Consider the following 22,169-nt stretch of genomic DNA (forward strand, 5'->3'; position numbering starts at 1 on the left):
GTTGCTACAGCCTCACACTAAGAAAAGAAGGTTTTCTCACACACTCACGCAACGCATACCTCTCGGTGGTTTGCTACATGCTTCATATCTCTAGTTCACATGACTAAGTATGTGATACTCTAGCAATCTCACTAAGTGATGCAATGAAAGTTAAGGATGCTAAGTACAGAAGATGGAGATGGAATCGAAGGAAACATAGAAATGCATTGAACACATAATGTATTAATTCCTTAATCACAAAATGTAATACAATACAGGATAGAAAAATAAGAGAAAATGAAATGACCAACTGGAAGCAATGTCTTGCTCCCAGCGGATGTGTGTCAAGGCTGCTAATGGTGCCATGGATGGGCGGTGGAGCTGACTCTCTCGAGATCTAACTTAAGTCGGAGGTTTCAGTCGTCACTTGGAATGGATGAAGGACATGAAGAACTCTCAAGCTTCCTTCTAATGCATTTGTCTGGATCACAAGGATCCGCCCTAAGGCGAAAACCTTGGATCCTTTGAATTTCTGCTCATCGACTTCTATTTATAGAGCTTGAATCGCCGACAGCATTAATGGACTACTCTGATTCTGACATTCGCGGCGCGTTAGTCCTTTTCTGAATCTCTACTGCTAACAACGTGGTAGGTGAAATTTCAACATCATTTTTTGATTTTCCCAAGAGATATGCGTTGATGCGTTCATTCCATCAACCTTGCGTTGATCCCTCTATTATGCGTTATCGTGTAACCGCAATCGTGCAGTGGTCACATTCACTTAATACCACAACTTCTACACGATGACCGCCATCGCTTGATGATCGCAACTCCTATGCGATGGACGCATGCGGTTAATCACCGCAACACCCATGATCTATGCGTTCGCCTATGCGATAGAGAGTTCCTTCGCATGCGGTCGTCTATGTGGTAGCACGACTTCCGAGTTTGCGTCCACTTCCTGCGTTAGCTACAAAAATAGATAATTCAATCCATAATAACGTATAATAATGGATTAGCCGAGATTCTGAACAACGCAAACTCATTTTCTCATGAATTTCTAATATAACTGGCACATAATCTGCTTAACATCACTCATAATTCTAAATAAAAGACCTAAGATGACATGCATTTCTGCATGTCATCAGTTGCTGTGTTGCTGTGTTCGAGCATTCGTGATCAAGAAGCTTGGCGATGAGTCTACAAATGTGTATAGCGTTTCTCCTTGATCATTTGTAGTATCATGCTGTAATTTTTGTGATTAATGCATAACTGTATGTTTCTGTTTATGACTGTAATTGTAAAGTTCATATATGATTGTAATTTGGAATGATCTTTCCGCTGCTCATGGAAATCCTCGTGTTTGATTTCCTTCAAGAGATGCACTAACGAAAGTTAGGCATAGTTCCTCTACTGTGTCAAGGTTCACTTCTTTAAGCTTATCCATAATGGACCAACCACCATCTTCAAGTGTTTATGAGGCATCCTCTACATCTTCTTCATACATTTAATTTTTCGACTCTTCGATGACGAAAATTTGGTGACATGAAGTTTCACCTTCCTCTTGTTCTAGGTTTTCATTTTTCAGGATTAGTGAAGAGAACATCACGTCTTTTTACCTTTAACAAACCTTCATTTGCGTTGAGAGAAATAGAGATCTTTCTTTTCATTTGCGAAGGCACAACACTACGAATTTCTCTACCGCTCTTTGTTTCACAAGATGACTTCTCACCTGATTGACTTTTAACGTCCTTATGCTTAAGGTAGTGCCAAACTGACGCGCGAGATATCGATTTCTCCTTCTTTATAGTTACATTAGGAACATTGTTGCGATTTTCTCCTTCAGCGAATTTCTCCCTTCACTCTTTGTCTCATTGGACATTTCTTGTCATAGCAACTCTCGACACCTTCATGTTTGAGACGATCGAAAATTAACACTCGGAGTGCCATCCCATTTTTCTTTGTAGTCGTGCTCAATCTTTTGAAGGCTAATGGTCGTGTTCCTACTGACATTTGACAAATGACATCTTCTACTTTCGAAAGCTTGGTCAACCTTCGAAAGGACAAACGTTGATCAAGCTACGCATCAGATGTTGACTTCCTTTTTCTCCTACCGTTATACTTAATCTTTCAAAGACTAAAGCACGTGCGATAAATGGTTTAATGCGGTCAAAGGCCCAGGTTCTTCGATTATTACTCTCCTTTTCTTTTGCATCATCGACCTTCTTTGCAATTATATGATTGTTGTCAATCACCTTTCCCCTCAACCTTCTGGTTGAACTGGCTTTGGTGACTTATATCCTAGTTATTTTCTCGATGTAGGTATAGCATGTCCTTCCTGCAAAGCTTCTTCTGGGTCAGAGAAAGCTCATGCCATTCATAGATCTTCAAGCTCTTGAACTCAGTGTGAGTTGCGAAATCATAACCTGCTTTTGCTAGCAGCTTGTAAGCCTTAAGATCAAACCCATCTTTTGTCTGTTTTTCAGGTAGGTTTACTTCTGTCAGGTCTACCTTTGGTTTATGGATTTCTTGTTGTGTTATCTTTGTGCACGGTGTAACAAAATTCTCTTTTAAGGTTTTGATATCATCAATCGTCAACCCCTTCGAGCATTCCACAAACGGTGACTCACCCTTCCCACGTCTCGACAATGAAACATGATGCAAGATTGGAGGGCTTGAAGCCTTTTTCATCTGTTAAAATTGTAATCTTTGTAGTGGTAGTGGATGCCTCACTCTCTTTAGAGTCAGAGACAGTTGCCCGCTTGCTTCTTCCTTGCATTTGCTTGTGATCTCGGCTTGGGTTGACCTTCAACTTTTATTAAAAGGGCCTTCGTAGGCGTTGCTTCACCGATGCTGTCATTCTTCAAGTAAAACTTTATGTCAACGAAATGAGGCTCAACTTCTAAGAATGGATTGGAATCTACTTCAACTTTCTTAATGCCATCTTGGTAAAACTTGAAACATTGGTGTAGTTTTGAAGATATCACTCTATTTTCGTGAATCCGAAGGACGACCCAATAATAATTTATATGTGGTCTTCGAATCTATGACATGGAATAATGTGTGGGCCTTCAGGTCGCAAATGATAAGTTTTAAGCGCATCATGCCTACCGCTCTTTGGCTGCTTTGATTGAAGCCTTGGATTACTAACTTGTTGTTTGATAATTCTTTTATCAGGATGCTTAATTGTTTCATAGTTAACTTAGGCATTATATTGATGACTTATACATAATCGATGAGAACTCGACCAACCCTCTGTTCTCGAACGTATCCTGAGACATACAATGGCCTATTGTGAGTTTTGATCCTAATAGCATATTTTCATATGAGAAGCTTATAGACGTACAACAAAAGGCACATGTGCGCGTCATAGAGGTCGGAGCACTAAATGCATTTGAACATATCAACGCATCGATGAAGACTGCCTTAGTTGCCAGAGGAAGTGAGAACAAGTCATTTACATTAAACGATGGTAAGTCTATTAGTTCTTCCACTATCTCCAAAGAACTCAGATGAGTATCCTCACTCTCTATCGTACTGACAACATGACACGTAATGACTTGTATTGCTTTCTTCGAACAGTTGTTGTAGAAGTTCTCTAGAAAGAAATCTGCTAGCGTGACTTGTCCCCTGGGTCGAGAAAAGTCCTCATATTCCTCCTCGACAAGTTTAGGCTTCCAAGCCTTTTATTTCCCTTCTTTCTCCGAGTCTTGTTCCCTCTTCTATACCATTGATAAGAACACGATTCTATTTGGGTAGAACTCGACTTTCTCTTTCTTTCGGTGAGTTACAAGGATTCATCCCTCGTCATCATCATCGTCAACATGCTCATCTTTTTTGTTAGAATCTGTCGTTGGGATCACTCGCTGAAACCGAATAACTATAGGTTCGAGGGTCCCAAATTGGACCAAGCTTTCTCTTTCATCATAAAGCGTATTTGGCATTGGAACACTTGGAGTCACTACGATTATAGCGTGATTTTCTTGAGCTACTTCATCCAGTTCTAGCTCAATCTTCTTTTCACATGCCAACCTTAGAATCAACTTCTTCAATACAAGGCATTTTTCGATTGGATGGCTAGTATCGTCCATTTTTTCTGCTTGTTTCGATCGTTTGCATTCTGGTAGCTAAATAAGTTGCTTTTCCAGAGTTGCTCGAGTGTATCTACAGCATTAGAATCGGGGAATGGATAAACCTTCTTTTGCCTTTCTTTTAGAGTTAGGTGACGTCTTTCACCTTCATCGTCCCTCTTCTCAATTTTTTTTAATCTTTTTCTTTGGAAAAAAAATCAGTGGTGTCATATTAACAACCATTGATTCATTCATGGCACTATTCACAATATTTTTGGTGCCTTTTACTTCCTTCTTATCTTTCTTCACTTCAGGGACTAGGAAATCCTCAGTTCCCCTATCGGAGATGCTTAGCTTCACATTGTGAGTGCGAGTCGCCAACTTTTCAAATGTCCTAGGTTTTATCCCTTGTAGAATATAGAGGAGTTCCTAGTGCATGACTTGGGTGCACATCTCCACAGTGGACAATTCGATGAGTCTGTCTTTGTAGTCAAGACTTAGAGCTCTTCATCGGTTTATATAGTCGATGATTGACTCTCCCTTTCACTGCTTGCCGTTTGTTAGCTTCATCATGCTAACAGTATGTCTAGTACTATAAAAGCGATTCAGTAACTCTCTTTCAAGTTGCTTCCAATTGTCGATCACCTCAAGCTCTAGATAAGTGTACTAGTTAAAAGTGTTTCCTTTCAGAGTTCGGACAAACTACTTGACTAGCAGATCTTCTCTAGTTCTCGCGTTCTCACACATTTCAATAAAGTAGGCAATGTATTGTTTCAGGTTGTCCTTTCCATCGAATTGCTAGAACTTCAGGGGTTGATACCCAACATGCATCTTTGAGTTGTCAATTCTCTCGATGTACAAATTGGAGTATATAAAAGAAGTCTAGGATGAGCCTTTATAACGAGCTCTGATGGAGTTAGTGATCATATCCTACAGTTGTTGGATTGACAATAAGGCAACAAAAGTTGACTGTTGCGACAGATTTTCCTACAACACAGTTTTCCTCTTGTCATTGGCTTTGACAGTAGGAGTTTGGCTTGACTCAGTAGTTTCATGAGCTTGCATATGTTCTCTTAAGGCAACGATTTCGTGATCCCGCTCCTCCGCAACTTTCATCATAAAATTTATATTTATTTTTATCTCCGCCATGGTCGCATCAACTGTTACATCTGCCAACATGACAGACATTACATTCGAGTGTGATTCCCGTTTGGACTTGTTGGAGGCAAAAGTAGAGTTGTCAAACAAAGGATTTTCCTTGATGACAATCCTACCTTTAGGGAACTTTGTCATCTATTTGAAGATGTTGTGTGAGACAACGGAACCTTGCTCTTGCTCCTGCATAACTTTATTTGAACGATTTGCGGGCGATAGGTCCCGTGTAGGAGTCGCTTGCAGTAGTTACTTTGGATACAACTTTCTTTGGTGCTATTGATTTGTTTGAACATTGAGAGAGGGATGGGAGGTAGAGAGGTCCCACTGGACGTGCTAATTTGTTCGTATGAGATTTTAGGAGAAATATATTTCGTGAGTTGAACTTATGTTTGTTTTGATTTGATGCGATGTAGTTCAACCTCTAATACTTGATCCTCTGATTTTCTCTCAATTGAATGCATACGCTTGACTTGAGGAAGTGGAACGCGTGATGTTCTTGAAGTTTGAAGTCCTGGAAGAATCTTTGTATCTTCGGAGCTTGAGCTTAAAGGAGTGTTCTGTTTTCAGGAGTCAAGGAGTCTTCTGATTGTAGAGAATTCCCTTTAGGCTCTCTGGAGTGTAGAATTGTTAATCCCCACAAATGAAGAGAACTCATCTATTTATAGAGTTCTCAAGTGAGCTTCATGGGCTTGGATGGTCCATGGACATGGCCCAACTAATTGGACTTGGTCTTACTTGACATCTGGGTCAAATTAAGTTTACTTTTAGACTCAATTGGACTTTAGACCAAATAATAATATCAAATTGAACCAAATTATTTTATTCAATCCAACGGTCACGATGAAAGTACGTGGTGTCATTGAGATTTGTCAATTTATGTCTTCAGCCTCAATTTAGGACACATGTCAACTTTTAATTACTCTCAAATTTCATGATTTATAATTTCGTAATTAATTTGGTAAATGACGCGACGATCTATAATTAGTCCAAAATTTCCCATTCAACAGTCTCATAACAGAAGATTCATTTATACTGTATTTCTATTGGAAATTTATACACAATATAACAATCGCACAGTACTAAAAAAAATGTTAATTGACCATACTAGGGACAATTTGGGGATTAAAAAATATATCTCACGTGTGCAGTATGCTTTTGCCAAAAATCTTATTATTTTCATATTTTGACAAAAATCAAAAGACACGTCGATTTTACTTAAATTTATAATTTAAAAAATTTAAAGACAAATTTCGTAAAAACAATTTCAAAAGCCGAGTGCAACAACAATTTTGTGTACAGTAGTGGAACAACGGACAAAAACATCAAACTTTAAGACTAATTATGTGATTTAAATTGTAAATTGTTTTTACAAGACATTCATTGGCTGGATCATGCCACCACCACATGACCTTGTTGTGAAATTTGAGGTGGTTTTTCGGAGTGGGCTTATTTTATTTGGGTATACGGGAGGCTACATATTCAAAATATTGACTTCAAATGAAATAATAGTGGTACATTAGAATTCAACCATTTCTGAGTCAATCCATAACTCAGAGGTTTGAATCATTCATCTTATATATTGTCTGATCTTAAAAAAGAAAACTAATATATACAACAAATCTATTTCATAATTATATTTCGTACAGTGTGTTTTAATTATTAGTCGAATTTCTATAACATTTTTATACTTTTACATTTCAATTGTACTTTTATATGTAGAGAGGGTACGTAAGTTGCACTCATCTTTTTGCATCATCGTCGAATCACATAGAAAAAAAACTAAAAAAACTTTTAAATATGTAATTGAATTACTAGGTGAGCTGCATAAAAATGGATGCAAACCGATAAGTATTTCTCATACATGTAACGTAAAATTAATAATGACAATTGGTTTATAAAATTGGGGAAATAGAGAGACTCGACAACCTTGGTGATAAGTATGTTATTATTGTTGTAGTGCTTAGTCCATTTTAAAAATTTATTGTCAATTTGTTCTGTAATGACTTATTTCTTATAGTTTAAAAACAAGTTTGATTCCCGACTGATTTATCGATCTACCTGTGAGAAATTTTATTAAACTTTAAAAATATTGTGAATAGTGCAACTAAAGGGAAAAAATGGGAGAAATAGAGATGGAAAGTGAAAGAATCTAGAAAAATCCTCAATATTTAATCCACGATCAGTGTTAGAAATAAAATCTCCACAAAAGTGGTGAAGTTGTTGCCCCTATTCTCTAAAATTACGATCTCCTCAAATGGCAAAAATGCACAAAGCTCGCTCTAAAATTAGACTAAGATGGCAAGAAGAACGACTGGAAAATTCGACGACGGACTACTGCTCTTTTTCTAAACAAAATATGCAAAATAATACTAATTATAGGTTGTGGGGATGCTCTCATAGATTCCATAAATCTAAAAAAATGAGTGATAATCACGATTAAAAAAAAAAAGTGAGGATTCATTTGAAAAAGAGAGGGATAATCCAAAGATTTAAAAAAAAAAAAAAAAAAAAAAACAGTGAGAGAAAGAGTGTTGGCATCCAATATATGGCAGTGGGCGGCAACAGGTAGGAGAAACTCGATAGTGGTGCAGTTTGATGGAAGAAATTAGAGAGAAAAAGATGGAAGAGATGTCGCATGAAGGGGTAGAGATTGGTGCACAGATTCTTCACAACCCCATTTTTGTCGATATCTTTTCTTGTACACCATGTTTGTCATTATTTGTTAAAACAATATTATTTTAAAAAAGCCCCATTCTTAGTTGTAGACATGTAGTTGAAATTTATATATAAAAAATATATATTGAATGTTTGTGAGCGCCAAAGAATTATTTCAATTATATATATGCATGTATTTTAAATCAATTACTTTTTAAATTTAGAGGTTAAATTAACTTCATAGTTTACGTTTTTAAAACATGTTCGATTTTATTCTATTTATTTTCAAATGTGTAATTTTAGTTTTAAGTATTTTTAATAAATTTCAAAATTCGTTTTGACTGCTTGTTTATTGTTGACTTTTTTTTTTTTTTATTATTATCTATAAGCTTATCTACCATAAATTATGGAACACATTCACATGTATGTTTTATTACACAAAAGTTAGTAAATTATTTAATCAATTTCGATAAAATTAACTTTAAATAATTAATTTTAAGATTTATTTAAAATATATAACCTAAGATTGAAAATTCAAAAGTACATGGATTAAGATTCAACAAATTTTAAAATATAGGGACCTATTTTTATTTTTTTTAATTTTAAATATAGAAATCAAAATAGTATTTTAACTAAGTTGAAGGAATGACATTTTGGTATTTTTCACATCTATTCTCAAAATGAAAGGGAAAAATTGTACGGATGACCCAATTTTAGGGTCCAAAATGTCAAATGACCTCTTTTTAAAAAATAATGTCAATTGACCATCTGCTTACGTCATCACGGGAATAGATTACAAAAATCGCCCCTGATAACCCTCTCGCTCTCGCTGTCTGTTCATCTTCCATCTGATGTGATTGTTTGTCATTGTACGATTGATTTGATAATTTTCACGAAATCTATTTACAACTTAAAATCGTTAACACAAAAATGGTGTATTCTTTTAAATCTAAACTTCATTTGAACTGTCATTTTGTTGAATGGAGATTTATTGAACGAGGTTTTCTGAACCAGACAGAGTTTTCAGAACGGAACAGACTTTTCTTGAACTTGGTCTCATTGGTGTTTGTAGAAACGTGGTCTCAAAACAGGTATGTATAGACATTGTAAAATAGCATAACAAAAAGGGTGTGAGAAAAAGGGACAAAGAGAAAGGTGGAGAGAGCGACATTGAGCGACAGCGAGAGAATGGGCTTGAGCGACAACGAGAAGTGCGAGAGCGAGAGACAAGAGAGCGAGAGGCATGAGAGAGATCCATGTATATCACTATCTGCTTAATAAAAAATGTTCTTTTGTTTTGTAGGATGACACGAAAGTGTGTACTAATTCGATACGGAGGTCATTGGGATGAGAACCAAAATTTGTATGTTGGAGGCGAGCTAACAGGAATCGTTGTGCCTACTAGCTTGAAGTATGAAGAACTTAAAACTCACGTTTATAGGATTGCAAATGTAAGTTGCTCAGAGTTTGATGTTGTTATGAGAGTTAAATATAAGCTTGACTTTGAAGCCCTTCCATACTATATACGAAATGATGGTGATGTTGACTTCGTTCTTTGCCGAGACGATCTTTCCTACAATTCAGATATATGTAACACTAAAATCATATCGCGACGAAAATGTGAATATAAGTGATGATCATATAGGTGTAGATAGACAATACGATGCATCATATGAGCTTAATCGAGAAGAGGGTGATATCCCATTGTCTATGAACACTCAACCATCAACATTATCAATAGACAACGACAACATCCATGCAGTGGACTTGGAAAGAGAAACTCAATGTAACAGACTTGTGCCTGGTAATGAGAGATCAGCAGGCTTGAATTTTATGGATTGTGGTCCTTCAGAAGAGCGTGATCCTTTCGTGGTCGATAATGAGAGATCAGAAGGATTAAATTCTATGGACTGTGGTCATTCAGAGGTGCATAGACCTGCAGCGGTTGTTACTGAGAGATCAGGAGGATTGAATTCCATGTCTTCATGTCGTAGAGGGGAATTGATTATGTCTGGCACCTCTTCATCCGAGACAGATGTTGAAGTTGGTCAATTTTTTTTGAGTAAGAGTGGTTTAAAAATGAGATTGTTTATTCTGTGCATAAACAATAATTTTGAATATAAGGTAAGGAAATCAACTAAGTCTTTGTTCACTATTAAATGTATAGAATATAATTGTAAGTAGAGCCTTCGTGCGGTTAAAATTCCAGGGTGTGACATATTTAAGATCACGAAGTATATGCGGTCGCACACATGTTCTATTGGAATTTTAAATCATGACCATAGACAAGCAACGACTGTGGTAGTGTGAACTAATCAAAGACAAGTTTACAGTCATAGGACGTGTTTATAAACCTCGTCACATTGTCGAGGATATGAGGAAAGAGTACGGCGTAAACATAAGTTATGATAAGGCGTGGCGTGCAAGGGAAACCGCTTATGCTCTCGCTAGGGGTACTCCAGAAGAGTCTTACGTTGTTCTACATGCATGTGGTGAAGCGTTAAAGATGGAGAATCCATGTACAATATTTGAAATCGAACTTGAAAATGATGTCCATTTCAAGTACATGTTTATGGCATTAGGACCTTGTATTAGAGGTTTTTCAAGTTGTCGGCCGGTGATAATTGTTGATGGATCCCATCTGAAAGGAAAATACAAAGGGACCATGTTGGTCGGCGTCTCCATGGATGGCAACAACCAAGTTTATCCACTAGCATATGCCATAGTGGATAATGAAACTGATCGAGCTTGGAAGTGGTTTATGTCGAACTTGAAGTGTGCCATTGGAGAATCCCCTAACTTGGTGTTTGTGTCCGATCAAGCGGTATCTATTGACAATGCCATTCGTGCAGTTTTTCCGACAGCATTTCATGGATTGTGCACCTACCACTTAGAAAATTATATTTTTTCTAACTTTAAGGACATCACGATTGTTGGGATGTTCAAGGATGCAGCCAGGGCATTTCGTATATCAGAGTTCTAAGCACAATGGGACCAACTACGTACTCTTCGAAATGGTGCAATATCGAGATATTTGGAGGATATTGGTCTTGAAAGGTGGGTGCGTGTTTACCAAACAGAACGAAGATACGATAACATGACGTCCAATAGTGCAAAGTGTTTCAATTCATTGACCAAAGAATATCGATAACTGCCCATAATGTGCTTGTTGAAACACGTTCGAGGCCTCATCCAGTCATGGTTTTATGAATGGAAAAATTATTGAACATCTCGAACGACGTCACACTCAGACTACTGTGAAAACCGATTAGCAACTTAGTGTGACAAAGGCAGGCGATATCGAGTTGAGCCGATTGATTGTTATAGGATCCATGTGCGGGATAATCGATTGGATGGTATTGTGAACCTCCATACGAAGGAATGCACATGCAAGGAATTTGACTCACTCGGTATCCCATGTTCGCATGCGATTGTGGCTGCGCGAGAAAGAAACGTCCCCATCCATGATTTGTGCAGTTCATTCTATAGCGTTGACTCCCTCATGGCTGCTTATGCAGAGCCTGTAAATCCACTCGGTCACATATCTGAATGGAATAGACCTTCGGGATATGTGGAAAAGCATATTGCACCTCCTAGAATAGTGGTACAGGTCGGGCGCAAAGAGTACAAAGAATACCATCAAGAGGAGAACAACGCAGACAAATAAAATGTGGTAGGTGTGGGAACTAAGGGCATAATCGGCAAAATGTCGGTCAATTGTAGTTGTCTATGTGCCACTTGTCTTTGTAATTGTCTAAGCGCCACTTGTCTATGTAACTATAACATTCTATGTGCCACTTTAATCCTCAAAACTGTAATTTTTTATGTGCCACTTGTCATTTTGGAAACTTCTAATGTCTCACGTATGAGTTTGATTATTAGAAGTTGTCTATTCATGAATCTCTTCAGATATCTCACTTTATAAGTTTGATTACTAGAGTTAGGCTATTCTTGATCCATTATGGAAACTTCTCGCTCTTGCGCATCTCGCTGTCGATCTCACTTTTAATTTAACTTGTTGGCAATGAATCCCTTTTATAAGTGTAATTAATGAATCCCTTCAGATGTCTCGCTTATCTAAGTTTAATTTAGCTTGTTGGCTATTCATGAATGAATCTTCTTCTATTTCATAGTAGTTTAACACTAACAATTTAATCAGATTTATAAGTTTAATTTAAATTAATTTAATCTCTTTTAAAGTTTGATTACTTAAATTAAACTTAAGTTAAATTCTGAATGAATGAACATGTTAGTAAAAGCTAAATTACATGAATGAATCTTTTGTATTCATGGTAGTTCTACACTAACAATTTAAATAACATGTTAGTAAAAGCTAAATTACATCAATAATATACATAATATACACGTACGTCAATAATATGGAGTGTTTGTCCACAATTGACATGTCAATTGCATCCTATAGTCAGTCATCTTATCCTGAGTCATTACAGATGAGTCACTACCAGTCACTAAATGTTCTAAGAATTTTACAACAAAAATTCCACAATCTAACGACTCGTGTTGTGTATTCGTAGCAGTAGATCGGGTTATCTTCTATTGAGATGTTTCGATGTCCGGCTTCGAACGTTTCAGGTCATAATGAAGAAACGAATGTAAGGTGTAAGTTAATGATTTAAGGAAAGACTCCAGCTTTTTGTTCGATGTCATGGAAGGCAGTGAATCAAATACGAATAACCGGTCTCTATTTAGATCGAATGCTACCAACATCCAATGCTGATCAATGTTTGTTGCTATGTATATGAAGTCCACATTTGACAACTTGACATCAAATTTACCCATGACATAATCCGGTAACGTCTCATCCACCCATGCTACGGCAGCTTTCAAGGTCGACTTATTCTTGATATGTTTGTAGACCCCATCTCGAGAATTTAGATGACTCTACACAACGAAAAGAACATTAAAACATTAAAACACATAATAATCAACCAACGTATTCTTATTCAAAAGTGCAGTAAATGGTTACCGTTATTCCAATTGGTAGGATGGTGAAGCGAGCCATACACATGTCTAGTCGCCTATAGAATTTTTCTTTCATGAACTCAAAAATGATATTTAGGGTCTGCATCCAAAACAAGATATACGTTAGGAGAGGGTTTATAACTGTATGTACTTGGTAAAAATGACAAGGATCGTAAACTTACGTCACACTCAACCCATGACCTTGGTTCAGTCAATTCCTGGAAAAAGGTTTTTGATAATGGCTAAACTGCATTTTTTCGAACATCGTTGTCCGTGTTCTCATCGGCAATCCAGTTCACCATTTCTTTTAATGTAGCCGCTGGAGCCTCATGCTCCAAGGAGTATTGGATCGTCACTTTAAACTGCATTGTAGGTACCCCAGGGAGAGGGTACTTAATATTTGGACGATCCAAAGGAAGTTCAACCCTAACTTCCTTCTCTTTTTCTTCTTTGGTTCAATGGGAGGTGTGTACTTATCAACGATCTTCCTCTTACGCGTTGTTTTTCTACTCTCGACCATAACCTACAGAAATATAACAAAATCCTGAACATATTGAATAACAAATATGAAGAAAGAAGTTTTCGAATCACATAATGATCATACCTGTGAATCGAGATGTAGGATGTTAGAGGAGGTCGTGATATCGAGCTGTACAGGTGGTGGTGGAGGTGCGGTAGATGACTTAGGTGGAGGTGGGGTAGGTGACTTAGGTGGAGGTGGTGGAGTTGACCTAGGTGGAGTTGGAGGTGGGGCAGGTGACCTACGTACAAGTGGTGTAGGTGACCTACGTACAGGTGGGGTAGGTGACCTACGTACAGTCGGGATGGGGGACATAGTGGCATCTTGTGGAGTGGGAGAACTCGTCGGCATCATGAAACCTTTCGTCGACAGTAATAGAGACAAAATAGTTGACAATTGGCCTTTCATGTCTCTCACGTCCGTCTCTAGGTTCGATACATGGGCATCCAAGCTCGATATTGAGTTATCGATGCTCCGCAGGTAGGCATATACATCAGGTTCAAAATTGGCTCCCTCCCTACGGCCCGAATCCTCCAGACACTCCTCCTCAAACTTAGGACGTATGTCACCAACCACCGGCACATTATGAAACATATCCTCAATGGGAGTGTAAGTAGGTTGGTGGATGTTTTGGTCCCCATCAGATTCTTCATCCCTCGCTCCACCTTCTAAATGACCCTCCTGTTCACCTTCCCCACCTTCTAAACCATTATTATCTGAACCACCGTCACTATTTGGACTACTCGAGCTCCCTGAACTCTCGATGTCAGAGTGGGCTTATCTTACCGGCCGTCTATCAATTGAGGCGTCCCTAAACTTCTTCTCAGCTTCGGACATGACAAGACCCTCTTTGACTTTTGTCTGCATTAAAGAACCCAGTAAGATGGTTAGTGTACATTTAACTACAGAATAAACATATTGTGACTACATAGATTACACTTACATTTTCAGACTAAAAAATGTCTCTCTCGAGTGTTTTGAATGACACCGAGTGGGAGCATGACCACCGTAATATACGAGGAATCGCTACCTTGCTCTTTCGAGTGGCAACATTTCGTGCTATTGACGAAAGGATCGCGTACGTCCACACCTAAATCCAAACAACTCAAATTTATAACTATGTTAATGTCAAACCAAAGATAATGTTAGGTTAAGGAACATCTACTTGGAATGCTTGAGGAAATCCGCGGAGCGAGTACTTCACGACATAATTTTTATTTCCCCTCACCTTCTCCTTGTATAGACTAACCTTGTCTTTAAGTGCGGTCTTCGGGGAGTCAAGTGTCCTTTGCTAAATGATTGTACCCCAATCAAGAGAGTTATAGCAGTCGATGTCCTCAACATCATCAAATAGGTACGATCCACAACATTCTTCTGCTTGTTTTTACCCATCATTGCAACCTCTGTGTAGTATACTAGGGTTTTTTCACTGCATCCTCATCATTTTCAAATACCAATTCTTTGTATTCTTCTTCAAGAAATGCAAGTTGAATGCGTCTGAGGCCAACCGACTACCAAAGTACTAAAAGTTCGTGTAAGGACTCCTCACTCCATCCAACTCGCGTAGGAGACCGCCACAAACCAGTGATCAACAAAAAGTCGTCCTTCGAAAATGTGACGACCTTTCCTCTAACAAAGAAACTGATTGAGTCCATTCCTGAGTTTTTCACTTCTCTCAATAACATATGGTGGATTAGAGGGTTGTTGAATACAAGTTCAATGTCTAGAAATTGACCAAAAACTGTTCTCTTGAACATCTCTAACTGCCTTTCGATGAGCTTATGCTTTATAATCTTGTTGGCATTGGCAACATGGGCCAAACAAGTTACTTGGCCAGGAAACCTATCAACTTCACGAATTTTCAAAGATTTTGACATCTTAAATTACTCTTGCATTGTTCAATGAACATTCAATTTATCCGTTAATAGGTCCGTACTAAAAAATCACTAACAAAATATACTGTAAATGTCTCGCTAATCTCGCTCATCTCGCTCTAGTACATCTCACTCTAGCACATCTCGCTTTCGCTCGAATCGCTCTAGCACATCTTGCTTTAGCTCGAATCGCTCTCGCACATCTCGCTCTCGCAAAACTTGTCCACTAACTTGTCATCTAACTACATCTTCTTCGTCCTCAACAAATGAAGAACACATCGAAACCCAAAATAAAAGACCGATCAAACAATACCAACCTAAACATACCCTAAACATAGAAGACAAAAATTAAATTCACTAATCCAGTAGAGAACTTCGATTACGACACTGATGGCTTTGCAGAGCGAGATGAATGATACTTGTACGTATAACAATCTGTTTTCCTTAATATTGGCGGACGGGGACGACCGTTGAGTTTGAGTTGAGCGCTATAGACTATAGGGGCATTTTTGTAATCTATTTTCGTGATGACATAAGCAGACGGTCAATTGACATTATTTTTTAAAAAGGGGTCATTTGACATTCTGGACCCTAAAATTGGGTAATCCTTACAATTTTCCCAAATGAAAGGACCAAAAAACTTAATTTTCAAATTTGGGTCTGTTTTCCAGAAGTGAAAATATTTTGGCCTATTTTTGTCAATTACCCAACTTTTGTCTAAAACCCTAACGCTGTGGGGTTTTGATTCTGAAGCTGTGTTTGTTAAACAATGGCGGAAAAGCAGAAACGAAAGAGCATCCCTGTTCTACCATGGATGCGAAGCCCTGTCGACGTCTCTCTAATCGAGGAATGCCCTCTTGAGATCCTCCCTTTGCTCGATTCCAGGCAATTTTCTCTTTCGTTTTAATCATTTGTACACTTAATCCCTTCCTGTCTTCGAGCTTTTCTTCTGTTTATGGCCTCAAATTGACTTCTGCAACTTTTCGTTTGTTATTCATCATCTATAGCACTCCATTGGAGACAAGTGAATCTCTGGTTGGATATCTCATTGAGAGCGTTGAGCTGTAATATTTCTGTGAATTGTATCGACAGTAATTAAAATTTTGGTTATTATTTTATCGCTTAGCTCACGCTTCATATGGCTCGAGATTTAGATGACTATTTTCTGGTGCCGGGAGATTCATTTTCCTAGAGTCTAGTTGCCCAGTTTCTACAGCATTTGATAAAGCTTTTCGTATTTTTCTGACTGAAAAAATTAAGTTAGATGCTTTCCTCTTCCCGAAGGGTCAAATTTTAACGTTTTTTTTCCCCATAATTTTTTCTACCAACGTTAGATTGAAGGTAGCTTTGCAGAACATGGGCATCTCTTCACTGTTCCCAGTGCAACTCGCAGTTTGGCAAGAGGCAATTGGACCCGGTTCATTTGATAGAGACCTATGTATTAATTCACCAACTGGAAGTGGGAAAACTTTAGCTTATGCCCTACCAATAGTGCAAATGCTGTCAAGTCGTGCAGTCAAATGCTTGCGTGCTTTAGTTGTGCTGCCTACTCGTGATCTGGCTTTGCAGGTTATTCATTTGCTATGACTTATTTAAGATATAAATTCCAATAAAGTGCGAACAAGCAGTCTATTGAGTTTATGCCCCTTCTTCTACATGGAATCTGCTAATGTTTTTACCCCGATTCAACGCTGTTTTAATATTCTGTAGTTTATTACAGAACTTATCCTAAAACCTTGCTACTGAGTAATGAAATAAAAAATGATAAAAATAATAGCAGTGTTCTTTTTTTTTTTTTTGGGGGGGGGGGGATTCTTTTTTTGTTGGAAATTTACGAGGAAATTCTGGGCTAAACAGTGTTAAATGATGCTATTCAACTGATGGATGAATTAGATCTGATATTGATCTTAGAATAACTTTGCTCTTTGGTAAGAATCTTATAATAACTCTGAAATTCTTCTTATTAATGAAATGCATGAAATATACCCACAACTCTTTTTAATCAGGTCAAAGAGGTTTTTACTGCAATCGCACCTGCAGTGGGCTTATCTGTGGGTCTGGCTGTTGGTCAATCCTCCATAGCAGATGAGATTTCTGAGCTCATCAAGAGACCTAAGCTTGACGCAGGTATCTGTTATGATCCCGACGATTTTTCGGTTGAGCTGCAGAGTTCTGTGGACATATTGGTGGCAACACCTGGAAGATTGATGGACCATATTAACTTCACGAAGGGGTTTACTCTTCAGCATCTCTGTTATCTTGTAAGCTCCCATTGTTTTATAACCTAATATTTTTAGTTACATTTATATTTGAGAAGGCTTAATGTTGATGTTATATAATTTGGCGGATGTCTTATCTGAAAAAAAGGATATAATGTGTTAAATGATGGTTCAAGGATGGTGTTAATCACCGTGTCTGACCAAAATCTCTTTGTTATAGAAATTTTACATTCCACTGGCTACACGTTTTGTCTACTTATTTATTTATTATTATTATTAGTAGTAGTAGTTTAAATTAATGTGGCTGATTGAATTATATACCATTTTAAAAATCAATATAGCTTCTTTGGGCGAGCCTTCTTAATTGTTTTCATTGGTGAATTCCCCCTATTGTTGATTTCATCCTGCATAGTGCACGCCAAATGTAAAGCTGGTAAGCTGGTTTTGTGTTAGTTGTTGGGTAGGGATCATTGATTTTCTATAAGCTGAAACAGTCTACATACAAGTCTGCTATCATGTTTTAGGATAAGCGATTATTTGTATACCAATTTTTTTGCTGTTGGTGTCTCAATACAGTCTGTTGATGAGATATACTATTCAGGTTATTGATGAGACCGATAGGTTATTGAGGGAAGCATATCAATCTTGGCTACCCACCGTGCTTCAGTTGACTCATGCTGATGATGACAGTATCATCTTTCCTTCCTACATTTCACATCCTTGTTCAGCTGGATCCTTAAAAACCATAAGGAGATTGTAAGTTCTACTTCTTGTAATAACGTTCACCGTTATAATTGATCTTCATTATTTTTTTTCCTCTGTGTTCTTTTTGGTGTATCTGAAGATTTCCCGTGTTATAAAACTTTAGTGCTAACTGCATCTACTGTTTGGATTCATGCAGTGGTGTTGAGAGGGGTTTTAAGGGTAAACCTTACCCTAGGCTTGCAAAGATGGTTCTATCTGCAACACTTACACAGGATCCAGGCAAGCTTGCTCAGCTTGATCTGCATCAACCTCTATTATTAACAACTGGGAAAAGAAGATATAAACTTCCGGAGAAATTAGAATCATACATGTTGGTAAATTGGCCCATCTCTTAATTAATGTGATCGAATCATTTCTTGGGTGCTTGTTTAGAAAGGAAAAAATGTGTACACTTAACCATAAAAATGGGACACTGTTGGGCATTGGTCTTGGCGAGGGGTTTAACCCTAGCCTTGGGGCTTTGGATACCAATGAGTTCATAAACATTTATACTTGTTGATTTTTGGCGACATGATCCTAGGAGATATATTTGTTAGTTTTAATGTTCTTTGATGACATGTTCAATACTTTCTTAAGTAACCTTTTAGTTTCAATTTGTTTCTTTTCAGATTTGTGAATCAAAACTCAAACCATTATATCTGGTTGCCCTACTTCAGAGTTTAGGAGGAGAGAAATGTATTGTTTTTACATCCTCCGTGGAGTCTACTCATCGACTATGCTCTTTACTTAACTTTTTTGACGGCTTGGAACTCAAGATTAAAGAGTATTCAGGGCTTCAACGTCAATCATTAAGAAGGTAACACTGGAGGATTATTTTTAACTTTAGTGCTTTCTCCGTTTCCATTTTGTGTATTGTCAGAAAGTAATGAAGCATGTGGAACATGAAGCCTGGAATTTCTCTAAATTTCAAGGACTAATTCATGGTTTTCGCAGCCAGCCCTACTTATTTCTGTGCACGGGCTTCCTAGACAAGAAACTGTAATGTTGTTATAAAATACATATTCAGATTGTACTACCAATTAAACCTGGACCACATCTGTTTCATAGAAGGTTTTTTATTTTCATTTTTAAAAATATTTATTTATTTATTATTTTAATTTTATAATAGAAAATGCTGTCTGTGAGAAAAGCTGCCTTTTATTGACACTCTTTAGTTAGCTTTACATTGATGAGTGTTTTTGTCCCATGGAGATCAAGTATTGCTGTTTGTACCATTTGTCATTTTAATCTTTTAACATGTTCTTATTTGAGCATACTGCATTTTTGCTTTCATTCTCTCTTACAAATGTTCATTTTATTGCTGAGATTTGATTTGACATACGTTCTGCAGCAAGACACTGAATGCTTTCCGGGGAGGGGAGATTGAAGTACTTGTTAGTTCTGATGCCATGACTCGTGGAATGGACGTTGAGGGTGTGAAAAATGTTATTAATTACGATATGCCTGCATTTATAAAGACATACATTCATCGAGCTGGTAGGACTGCAAGGGCTGGGCAGTCTGGGCGTTGTTTCACATTGCTGAGAAAAGATGAGGTATTTTGTGATCAAGCCTTTACGAGTGAATTATGTTGTTTTCACACTTTCATTGGGGTTTCATACCTCTCTTTGGACTTTTGTTTGTAAAGACTTTTGTAATTGTCCCTCTAGGTCTTATTTACTTGATTGAAGTCCCTCTTCAGATTAGTTGGATTCTGTTGGGGTGTTTTTCTTTAATGTTTTATTTTCCATGTATTCTTTGATTTTATCTTTGCTTTTTACCAAAACAAAAATGTTTCTAACATGCTTAGCTTGCAATTAGTTCCTTTTATAAATTTTGAATATATTGGAGATTTTTGAGACACAGAATTGAGAGTTCAAGAACTTATTAGACATTTTTAAAATCCAAAAATCTATTAGACATAAAACTGGACTTTTGAGAGTTCATGAACTTATTAGCTTCCAATTTTGTGTATTTGCTTGAATCATTAAAAAAAAAAAACCCATAGATTAGAGATATTGAACACAGAATTAGAAATTCAGGGACCTATTGGGAACAAAATTAAAAGTTTTTGAAACCTATTAAACACTTGTTAAAGTTTAACGCTTGTTGGACCCAGAATTAAAAGTTCACGGATCTATTACTGATACCTTTTAAAGTTCAACGAGGAAGGATTAAATAAATACAAATGTGAAAGTTTAGGGAATACCCTTGCAATTTAATGCAAGATAATAATACTATTTGACCTTGGGCCTGTTACTGGTAATGCATAATCCACAAGTACATACTTATGGGTTTATAGTTCAGTTAGAAGGTGAATTCCTTTTGGTTTGATCTTTCTTTGTTTCTGGTTAAAAAAAGTTACAGGTGAGCAATTGAGCTATATATCGTAGTCCAACTTGCTTATTCTTAAATTCTTGTGTTTCAGGTTAAGCGTTTCAAGAAATTACTTCAAAAGGCTGATACTGATTCTTGCCCCGTACATTCCTTACCTTCCAGTTCAATCGAGTTGCTCCAGCCTACATATGTCTCTGGTAACACCTCGTCCCTTTTGACCATTCGAAAAAAAACTTCTCTAACTAGCCCAAGTAATTTAAACTGTTGGCTCCATATTCCTTTGGTCTGTGCATCAAATCGACTCTGCTCGTTCCTCATTAATCATAAGTAAAGAAGGCTGCAGGGTTAATTTGTTGGGAAGGATGTGTTGTTTTCAGTGAACCTGCTGCATAGATTAATAAATAATCTTCTACTATTTTTGTTCATACAAATGTTTTCTAGATGTTTTTCTCATTTTGATTCTTAATGATTAACAGCCCTAAAGAAACTGAAGGAAAAGGTCGAATCAGAAACATTCAGGAAGAGTACAATCACGTCTTCTTCTAGAGCGGGCAAACGAAAAGATATGAACTCCTCCAAAGGAAAGGTTGGTATTAACAAACAACTTCATATGAGAGATTAGTCTCCCATTTTGTAATATACGAAAAACATCTTGAATCAATATGGTGGCCATGTTGGGAAGATTAAATGGGAGGCGTGATTTAAATGTTTCACCATCTTGAAATAAAAACACTACTAAGGGACTGAATGACAGCATTCTTATGCATTGGAACATTACAATTCCCCATTTCAAACTCGACTAAATGTTTAACTAATGGGGATTGCCATTAGTTAAAACAAAAACACTACTAATGGCATGATTTAAATGTTTAACCATCTTAAAACACAAACACTACTAACTAATGGAGGGCTGAATGACAGTACTCTTATGCATTAGAACATTACAAATTCCCCATTTCAAACTCGACTAACTAAATATATGGTTGCATTACAGTCTTAGCAAGTTCACTGGAAACTGTGCAAGTACAAATTTCCGGGACTCGGTTGACAAGGACATGAAAATTCAACTACAGGAGATGGTGATGAAGCCTTCTAATTCACTCGAGACTAGGCATTCAATCACTGAATTTGGATAAAGATCTACTTATGTTTCTGACGTACATATTATTGGCACCAACAGCCATAGACGCAGGGGTAGTTGATGATGATAGGCTTCTTGGGGAAGCAGCAGGATACTCATTCTTACTGCACTCTCTCTCCTCTTCACTGATGGTGTCCAACACTTTCGATGTTCGCCGTCTCATGACACTGATAATCTGTGGTGGTGCGACCTCGGTAACGAACCTTGCTATACGGGAATTCGCCATTCCGGGGGTTGGGTGTTTGAGGATGATGGTTGAGAATGTCGATGCTCTAGCCTCTAGGAGCTCTGATTGGTCTGGCCGAGAGCCTGAGAGTGAATGCAAACTTTCGGGTGATATTTATGAGGATCTTCTTGGATAAGGAATTTAATGAAAGTGGGGATACTTGAAGTCAATATTTTGGCTCTGGGTGGTGGTGCCGCCTAGAGTAATTACTATTGATCTTGAGAGTAATTTTGAATTAATTAAAATTATTTTTATTATGTTTAAAA

At 37.4% G+C, this 22,169-nt stretch overlaps 1 protein-coding gene across 1 annotated transcript; it reads left to right on the forward strand.

Annotated features, from left to right (window-relative positions):
* The first annotated feature begins 15,938 nt into the window (after positions 1-15,938).
* On the forward strand, positions 15,939-22,169 carry RH1 (RNA helicase 1). Its single transcript, XM_039025796.2, has 10 exons — positions 15,939-16,121; positions 16,571-16,805; positions 17,243-17,497; positions 18,057-18,211; positions 18,357-18,534; positions 18,829-19,016; positions 19,551-19,755; positions 20,628-20,733; positions 21,013-21,122; positions 21,531-22,169. The coding sequence occupies exons 1-10, from the start codon at positions 16,006-16,008 to the stop codon at positions 21,534-21,536; spliced, it is 1,554 nt and encodes a 517-aa protein (XP_038881724.1). The 5' UTR covers positions 15,939-16,005; the 3' UTR covers positions 21,537-22,169.

The sequence above is a fragment of the Benincasa hispida genome, chromosome 3 (assembly GCF_027475165.1).
Source record: "Benincasa hispida cultivar pf3 chromosome 3, pf3_genome.v1.1, whole genome shotgun sequence".
Lineage (NCBI taxonomy): Eukaryota > Viridiplantae > Streptophyta > Magnoliopsida > Cucurbitales > Cucurbitaceae > Benincasa > Benincasa hispida.